At 41.3% G+C, this 9,512-nt stretch overlaps 2 protein-coding genes across 2 annotated transcripts; one reads left to right on the forward strand and one right to left on the reverse strand.

Moving 5' to 3' along the window:
• The first annotated feature begins 536 nt into the window (after positions 1-536).
• LOC120041043 (mitochondrial import receptor subunit TOM7 homolog) lies at positions 537-3,766 on the forward strand. The gene is made up of 3 exons (XM_038986008.1): positions 537-729; positions 3,071-3,119; positions 3,322-3,766. The coding sequence occupies exons 1-3, from the start codon at positions 627-629 to the stop codon at positions 3,335-3,337; spliced, it is 168 nt and encodes a 55-aa protein (XP_038841936.1). The 5' UTR covers positions 537-626; the 3' UTR covers positions 3,338-3,766.
• Positions 3,767-5,358: 1,592 nt separating this feature from the next.
• Positions 5,359-7,831, reverse strand: il6 (interleukin 6 (interferon, beta 2)). Its single transcript, XM_038986009.1, has 5 exons — positions 7,813-7,831; positions 7,523-7,716; positions 6,745-6,855; positions 6,311-6,454; positions 5,359-6,106 (listed from the first exon to the last, which is right to left on the reverse strand). Exons 1-5 carry the CDS (start codon positions 7,829-7,831, stop codon positions 5,915-5,917), a joined length of 660 nt encoding a protein of 219 aa, XP_038841937.1. The 3' UTR covers positions 5,359-5,914.
• Positions 7,832-9,512: the final 1,681 nt, after the last annotated feature.

Consider the following 9,512-nt stretch of genomic DNA (forward strand, 5'->3'; position numbering starts at 1 on the left):
GGTATGTCATGAATCTGTACATATTGATGGACTTCAATTGTTTGGGATTTTCTGTCTGAAGATAACTTACTGGTAGAGATACTCTCTCTGAGAATAAAGTATTTCTATATTTCACTATATTTCTGTTGCTGTTCTTCATCACACACATGCAAGCACAAACACACACTCATCCTCACTCAGGAGATGACATGATGGGCCTAGTTCTCAAACCCAAACATCTGAGTGAAAGTATGCATCCAGTTTGTGTATGTATGTTATCAGCATGCATATTTCAGTATGTAATATGTTAATTTTAGGCGTTGTAATGTTCAGAAGAACATTAGTATGAGGAGTTTGCTTGGAACTAATCTCACATGGAAAGATTCACGTGTAAACGGCGAAGTGACAATTTTCGCGAGAATTGTACTTCTGGGTAACGAGATTAGTTTGGAGCAGAAACATTTGCGCCCACAAAGTGGCGCTCGTCACAATTGTGATTGTACCAACTGTCGCAAAAAGCAAAACCTTCTGTCTTGCTTTACGGCCAAGCTTCCTCCGTCGACTTCCTCTTTTTCACGTCCTTCAGGGAATCAGTGAACCTGCTTACATACCTGTGTACCTTTGCCGGGGTTTACCTGCATAGTACCATGGCGAAGCTCAGCAAGGAGACCAAACAACGCTTGCAGACGGTATTCCAGACCGGACAGTTCGTTATCCGCTGGGGTTTCATCCCCACGGTGCTCTATCTGGGTTAGTATGGGGCTAGCTGATTAGCTTAGCATGCTACCAGTTCGGTTTCCGGGGCCATGGAGTAGGCTTAGAAACAATGTGCACCCCGGACCGAGTTTGCGAAACGTTGAGCTGTGGCTCACAGTGGTCAGTTATCATAGTCAGGGTTGTGAATGGGGGGGAAATGAAACCAGAGAGAGACAGACCCTGAATTAACCCAGGTATGCCCCAGCTGTCAAAGGAAACTAGTTAGCAAAAATTAGGCAAAACGCACATTGGGACTCATCGTGTTAAGCCTTAGTTTGTTTAAGTGGGTGTGGTGTGTGTGCGCAGGGGTAGCTGCGGTAAGATTGCTGTGGCAGAAGCGTTCCGGGTCAAATGTTATGCTGTACACTACTGTTTTTGTGTGTGCGTGTTTGAACCGTATTACAGGAGAAATCAGAATCATGATGCCCCCACGGGAGAATCCAACCTTTTTTTATTTAGCTAGTTTCACTTGACAGCAGGGGCGTACCTGGTTTCATTTCCCCATTCACACCCCTAGCTATGATAACTGGCCACTGTGAGCCACAGCTCAGAGTTTCCCAAATTCGGTGCTGGGGACCCCATGGTTTGCAAATTTTGGGGTTTTGCCTTAGCACTACACCGTGATGAGTTGATCATTTGAATCAACTGTGTGGTGCTAGGGCAAAAACAACTAAATGTGCACCCCTTGGAGTCCCCAGGACCGAGTTTGGGAAAAGTCATAACTAGCTGGTTTAGCTATTATTTCGACAGGAAATCCCTTTGTCAGGCTACGGCCATAAATCTCCATAAATGTGGGGGGTGTGGCTTAGCTAACTGAAAGAGGAAAAACATACAGCTGATCATGCAATTCCAATCATGCAATTCCAATATATTTTGATTTAACACCTTTTTTTGTTGTTGGTTACTACATGATTCCATATGTGTTTTTTCATTGCTTTGATGTCTTCACTATTATTCTACAATGTAGAAAATAGTAAAAATAAAAGAACAACCCTGGAATGAGTAGGTGTGTACAAACCTTTGACTGGTGCTATATATGTCATTTTTATTGGTTGCAAGAATTTTGTATAATTGAAAAATTCAAAGTTTTGAATCCGGTGTCATTTTGTGTATCAGTTCATAAACCATGTGCCAGGAAATTGGTACATCAAATCTCTTCCCAACTATTTAGCAATCTATATGGCACAGCTGTCAATTTTATTGGTTTTGACATGAAACTGCACCACTCCTTTCCAAGTGTCCCCCTCTCCCCTCTAGGTGCTAGCTGAGGGTTGTGTGTGGGTGCACAATGACTTGTATTTAGAGAATAGTGCAGAATGCACATTGCTATTGGGTATCATCAAGTTTGATTCCCACAGTGCATATCTCATGCTGTTTTGCTACCAGACCAGTAGTTATATTTAGGTCCGGAGTGGTTACAGCTTCTCTGGGAGCGAGATAGTTACACTGGGGAACCTCTGAGTGTCTGCCACAAGCTAGCATGGCTACACAGTACATACACACTATCTTTAGAGAACTTGATGGGGAAACCCGGAATGTTTGCAGTGTCAGGAATGTGAATGGTGATGCAATGTGGCATGAATGAATGGAGTGAATGAATATGGTTGTAGAAATAGACATGTAACTTATGATGACACACTGAGTTTCACAAGCTAGCTGTCCACTCTTAAAACACGGTTACTATTCTCTCATCCCTTCACGACAGTCAGTAACAGGTGTTAGAGACAAAAACATTTCCAGACGGTTCTAGATTTTGAATCGCCACCGTTCGTTCACACCCAGCTAGTGGCTGCTGTTAGTGTTTGTCTTTGCGATGTGTCTTTTAGTTATTAGGGTAGTCAGTTCCAACATTCAGTTTCCTTCCCTGACATCTCTATTGGACCACAGGGACAACTGCTGGCCAGGAGGAAAGGGGGGAGAGGGAAACGGGAGGGAAGCGAGAGGACGAGAGAGATTGGGGTGGAGAAAGAGAGCGGGGTTGAGAAAGGGTCAGGAAGTAGGGGAAATCCAGTCTCTGCCTGCCCGATGGTCTGGAATGTTATGACGCTTCAAGTGTTGGTTGCGCAACACTCATGTTCACCCCTTGTCAGGAACAGGCTACTGATGCTAGTAAACTACATGGCCAAGTGTGAGTCAGAGGATATGATGGAGACTGTTTTATTGGACAGTTCAGATACTTACAGATGTTACGCAGGCTTTGAAAAAACGAAGCTCAGGAATGCAACAATGCAATCTGGTTGAAACTACAGTATCAGTCAATAGTTTGGACACATCTACTCATTCAAGGGTTTTTCTTTGCTTCTCTTCATCTCTGCTCTTTGTTTTTGATTGACAGGTTTTGCTCGTGGTGGGGATCCTGGAATGCCTGAGCCAAACATCCTAAGGTATGCTGTGTGTCTGTCTGTGTGTCTGTCTGGGGTTTGGCCTCCTGATATAGGGAATAGTGTTCCATGGATCTGGTCAAAGTAGGGCACTATATAGGGAATAGTGTTCCATGGTTCTGGTCAAAGTAGGGCACTATATAGGGAATAGGGAGCCATCCCATTCAGACGAAGATGACCTCTGACCTTGTTTTCTCTCTTCCAGTCTGCTGTGGGGCTGAGAACAACCCTGACCTGGCCAATCACCTCATCCAACCGTGGTCATGTGACTCCCAGCTGTCACCACAGAAACGGACGCCATCTTACCCTCACCAGTTTCTATATGGCTAATATATTATAGGTTGGATGGAGCTTTCATTATCACGTCACTCGGGTTGCGTCGGAGACATGAAGCTCTGAATGTTCCTCTCATTCTGAAATGCCCAATGGCGTGATGGACATCTTATTCTGAAACAGGTCCTTTACTTCGCCGTGACCAACGTTTCTCTATTGTTTTGTTTCCTCTCTGTTTGGGAACATGTAAAACTTTTATCTTGTCATTTGGTCATGGATCTGTGTTTGTCTGTTTACTTGAAATGATCCTATTTAAAATGTCTGCCTGTTGGTTGAAAGTGGACCTGAGTTTGTCTATAAATCACCTTTTGAGAGAAGATGACTGTTTGTGATTCACTGGTTGGTCAATTCACTTACCGATCAGTGGAAATAATGTTTTGTTGTGATGACAACGTGTGAATAACCATCTGATTGAAACTACAGTCCCAGTCAAAAGTTTGGACACACCTACTCATTCAAGGGTTTTTCTTTATTTTTTACTATTTTCTCCATTGTAGAGTAATAGTGAAGACATCAACACTATCAAATAACACAAATGGAATCATGTAGTAACCAAAAAAGGTGTTAAAAAAAGAAAGTATATTTTAGTTTCTTCAAAGTAGTCACCCTTTGCCTTGAAAACAGCTTTGTACACTCTTGGCATTCGCTCAACCAGCTTCATGAGGAATGCTTTTCCAACAGTCTTGAAGGAGTTCCCACATATGCTGAGCACTTGTTGGCTGCTTTTCCTTCAGTCTGCGGTCCATTTAATCCCAAACCATCTCAATTGGGTTGAGGTCAGGTGATTGTGGAGGCCAGGTCATCTGATGCAGCACTCCATCACTCTTCTTCTTGGTCAAATAGCCCTTACACAGCCTGGAGGTGTGTTTTGAGTCATTGTCCTGTTCAAAAACAAATTATAGTCCCACTAAGCGCAAACCAGCTAGGATGGCGTATCGCTGCAGAATGCTGTGGTAGCCATACTGGTTAAGTGTGCCTTGAATTCAAAATAAATCACAGACAGTGTCACCAGCAAAGCACCATCACACCACCTCCATGCTTCACGGTGGGAACCACACATACAGAGATCATCCGTTCACCTACTCTGCATCTCACAAAGACACGGTGGTTGGAACCAAACATCTCAAATTTGGACTCATCAGACCAAAGGACACATTTCTACCGGTCTAATGTCCATTGCTTGTGTTTCTTGGCCCAAGCAAGTCTCTTCTTTTTATTAGTGTCCTTTAGTAGTGGTTTCTTTGGAGCAATTCAATCATGAAGGCCTGAGTCACGCAGTCTCCTGAATAGTTGATGTTTGGATGTGTCTGTTACTTGAACTCTGAAGCATTTATTTGGGCTGCAGTCTGAGGTGCAGTTAACTCTAATGAACTTATCCTCTGCAGGAGAGGTAACTCTGGGTCATCTTTTCCTATGGCGGTCCTCATGAGAGCCAGTTTCATCATAGTGCTTGGTTTTTGCGACTACACTTGAAAAAACGTTCAAAGTTCTTGAAGTTTTCCTGATTGACTGACCATGTCTTAAAGTATTGATGGACTGTCATTTCTCTTTGCTTATTTGAGCTGTTCTTGCCATAATATGGACTTGGTATTTTACCAAATAGGGCTATCTTCTGTATACCAACCCTACCATGTCACAACACAACTGATTGGCTTAAACACATTAAGAAGGAAAGAAATTCCACAAATTAACTTTTAACAAGGCACACCTGTTAATTTAAATGCATTCCAGGTGACTACCTCATGAAGCTGGTTGAGAGAATGACAAGAGTGTGCAAAGCTGTCATCAAGTCTAAGGGTGGCTACTTTGAAGAATCTCAAATATGTATATGTTTAATAGTTTTTTGGTTACTACATGATTCCATATGTGTTATTTCATGGTGTTGATGTCTTCACTATTATTCTACAATGTAGAAAATAGTAAAAAAAATAAAGAAAAACCCTGGATTGAGTAGGTGTGTCCAAACTCTGACTGGTACTGTATGTTCAGTAAACAAACAACACAGGAGCAACACATTTCTATATTATTTGAGACCATTTATTATTCATTGTTGTATCCACAACATCACAGTGTCTGTCCAACATGTAGTCACTGATGTACAGTTAAGGCACTTTGAGATACATTGAATTCTGTGCTTGAAATCCATCAACAGCATGTCATCATTAGATAAATACATTCTGAGTCCATTTGTATGGAAATAAATAACCTTTGCTTTAAAAAAAATAGATATTTTTATCTGAGGCACAAAGCTTCTTGAGATCAAATGAATGAATCTGATTAAATAAAATAAATTAATTAAATGCATTTCATCTCAACCATAAATATTTTGATCATTTTCAAGTTAAGTCAAGTTTTACATTCAATAAATAAATAAAAAGAAACCGCTGCGTTAGAGAATAAGACACTGCAAGTTTCTGCTCCAGGCCTGATATAACACATCTCTGCCCATAGCAGTGTTGTCATGGTTACTGGAAGTCTTTGCCACTTTTTCCCATGCGGCGGAGTGCTCTCTTGGTGTCAACCAGGAAGTTACGTAGCTCCCTAAGGATGGCGTGAACGCTTGTCTTCCTCTCCCACTCTGTCCCTGTAGGCACCTCACCCAGAACACGCTTCCTCTCACTGGCAGACATGTCCTCTACTACCTCAGCAGCCTTCATCTTGAGAGAGAGCGAGAGAGATACACTACGTTAGGTCAATCTGTGTGCCACAAGACTGCTAAACCTTAGGCATCTGAATTAATCAAATTCTGGGAAATCGGCTCATGGACCACAATGAAAGTTATTTTTTTATTTTTTTAATGATATTTAAGTCGTATTCCAATATAATATAACACTTTTATATTACATATTACTATTACATACCTGGTCTTTGACCAGCCCTATCAGGACAGTGGTCTGTTGTGTGACAGAGGGGACTAGGGTTGATTGAGGGTATTCAGCCTTAATGTGCTGAAGAAGAAGCTGGTACACTTGCAGACCCCGACTGATCTCCTGCAGACATGCCTCCTATAGGAGAGGGGACAACAATCACCATTAATCAATTAGTCACATTTTATTTAAACTCCCTAGGTCCTAGATTCTAGAAGGAAGACATTGAGGAACAAGGCTCAGACTGTCAGCCAATAAAGATATCTGCACATGTTGCTACCTAGTCCATCTGCTTCTGCCATTTAAATGCGTCTTTTTCAGTTAGGGGATTTTTCATTTTGATCACAAAAGGAATGTCTCGGCTTCATTATTTGGACTGAATTCCAGACACAGGTCAGGGACATTTATTCATTGATCTCCATCTTTACCTTGTTGGAGGTGGAGCAGAGACTCTTGGAGAGGTGTGGGGGGGTGGATGGGACCTGGTGCTGTGAGAACGATGACATCTCTTCCACGGGCTTCTGAAACTCCTCCACAAACTACAGTGGTGGAAAAAGTACCCAATTGTCATACTTAAGTAACAGTAAAGATACCTTAATAGAAAATGACTCAAGTACAAGTGAAAGTCACCCAATAAAATACTACTTGAGTAAAAGTCTAATAGTATTTGGTTTTAAATATATTTAAGTATCAACAGTAAAACTACAAGTATAAATCATTTAAAATTACTTATATTAAGCACAATTTTCTAGTTTTTTAAATTTTACGGATAGCTAGGGGCACACTCCAACATTCATAATTTACAAATGAGGCATTTGTGTTTAGATAAGAGGCAGTAGGGATGAACAGGGATGCTCTCTTAAGTGTGAATTGGACAATTTTCTTGTCCTTCTAAGCATTCAACATGTAACAAGTACTTTTGGGCGTCAGGGAAAATGTATGGAGTAAAATGTATATGCTTTTCTTTAGGAATGTAGTGAAGCAAAAGTTGTCATAAAGAGTAAAATAAAGTACAGATACCCCAAAAAACTACTGAAGTAGTACTTTCAAGTATTTTTACTTTACACCACTGACAAACTACAACACAAGGACGAATAAAATGTGTATTTTTCAGATTGGTTTAATTTATTATTTTCGATGTTAGTAGGCCTATTGTTGTTTTCAACTATAACGTTAACATTTTTAAACACATCTAAAACAACTCACCTGTTGGTTGCGCAAGGTGGTTACCTCGTGAACGAGCATCTTGATAATTTGCTCCCACTTCGGGGGCGCGCCCGTTTCACCGTCTGTCCCGAGCTCCTCTCCTGAGGTCCATCCGGAGGTCATGAGCTCAGAGAGCGCGCTGGGCACTGGACTCCCCTTAACTAACACCACGAGCACCGAGAGGAGTGAGAGATCTGAAAGGAAGAGGAGAGTAGAACGAGTGAGTGATAAAATGCAACCCAGCTTCTTTGACCAGGGAGAACGGCAGATTAGAGTGACGTCAGACGTACAGCGTGTAGAAGAATTCATGTTCCAGCTAATTGTTTGTAGGCTCTGGGTCCAGTGATGCTCCTGACTGATGATGAAGTTGGTAGGCTACTTGTTTTGTCAGACTGATGCTGCATGCCCCAGCATTTATATTCTTACACATCACAGGGGTTTCCTCTTCTCCTCCCCCTATTCTGTTCTCTTCTTTAGCATCTTTCCATCATTATCAGTCAGACATATTGGATACTTCCTGAATGTCACCCTATTACAGACTAATATCTCTCCATTAGAGACTTCCTGTAGTCATATATTTGTGAATGTGTCCCAAAAGGTACCTATTCTCTACTTAGTGCACTATTTTTGACCAGAGCCAAGGAGCCCTGGTAAAAAGTAGTGTACTATGTAGGGAATAGGTGTCATTTGGGACATAGACAAAATAATGACTACAGGAAGTCTCTAATTGAGAGATAGTAGTCCATCATCAAATAACCTGTCATGTTACGCAGGTCAGTAGGTCTCTCTACTCTGCACCATGGAACACCTCAAATAGGTATCAGGCCTATCTAGAATGCAGGGTTGGGATAATTCTCTCAATTCATCCCAGATAACAGTTATTTCTGGGTTGTGGTAATTCTCTCAATTCATCCCAGATAACAGTTAGTTCAGGGTTGGGGTAATTCTCTCAATTCATCCCAGATAACAGTTAGTTCAGGGTTGGGGTAATTCTCTCAAGTCATCCCAGATAACAGTTAGTTCTGGGTTGTGGTAATTCTCTCAATTCATCCCAGATAACAGTTAGTTCAGGGTTGGGGTAATTCTCTCAATTCATCCCAGATAACAGTTAGTTCAGGGTTGTGGTAATTCTCTCAATTCATCCCAGATAACAGTTAGTTCAGGGTTGTGGTAATTCTCTCAATTCATCCCAGACAACAGTTAGTTCAGGGTTGTGGTAATTCTCTCAATTCATCCCAGATAACAGTTAGTTCAGGGTTGTGGTAATTCTCTCAATTCATCCCAGATAACAGTTAGTTCAGGGTTGTGGTAATTCTCTCAATTCATCCCAGATAACAGTTAGTTCAGGGTTGTGGTAATTCTCTCAATTCATCCCAGATAACAGTTAGTTCAGGGTTGTGGTAATTCTCTCAATTCATCCCAGATAACAGTTAGTTCAGGGTTGGGGTAATTCTCTCAATTCATCCCAGATAACAGTTAGTTTTGGCCCACATCAGCCAGGGTTGGTTAAACTACCGGACAGATTTTGTGCATACGCTTGAGTAAAAGTAAATGCTATACATCAAATTCCTTATATTAAGCAAACCAGACGGCACAATTGTATTGTTTTTAATTTATGTACAGACAGACAGGGGCACACTAACATTCAGATATCACGAGTGAGTCCGGCAGATCAGTAGGGATGACAACGCATTATATTTATAGGTACATAAATTGGACCATATTGCTCAGCTTGGTCTCATTGATGTCCTGCCTGAGCATTCGAAATATAACAAGTTATTTTGGGGTGTGAGGGAAATGTATGAGAGTAAAAAGTACATATTTTCTTAAGGAATGTAGTGAAATAAAAGAAAAAGATGTCAAAAATATTTAAACAATGACTTAAGTACGACTTTAAAGTATTTTTATTTAGTACTTTACACCACTGGGGCCACAACACAGACGAACTGCGCGAAGTCCATCTGGTTGAAGTTGTCTTTTCTTTTGTACC

This window comes from Salvelinus namaycush, unplaced genomic scaffold (assembly GCF_016432855.1).
Source record: "Salvelinus namaycush isolate Seneca unplaced genomic scaffold, SaNama_1.0 Scaffold40, whole genome shotgun sequence".
Classification (NCBI taxonomy): Eukaryota; Metazoa; Chordata; class Actinopteri; order Salmoniformes; family Salmonidae; genus Salvelinus; species Salvelinus namaycush.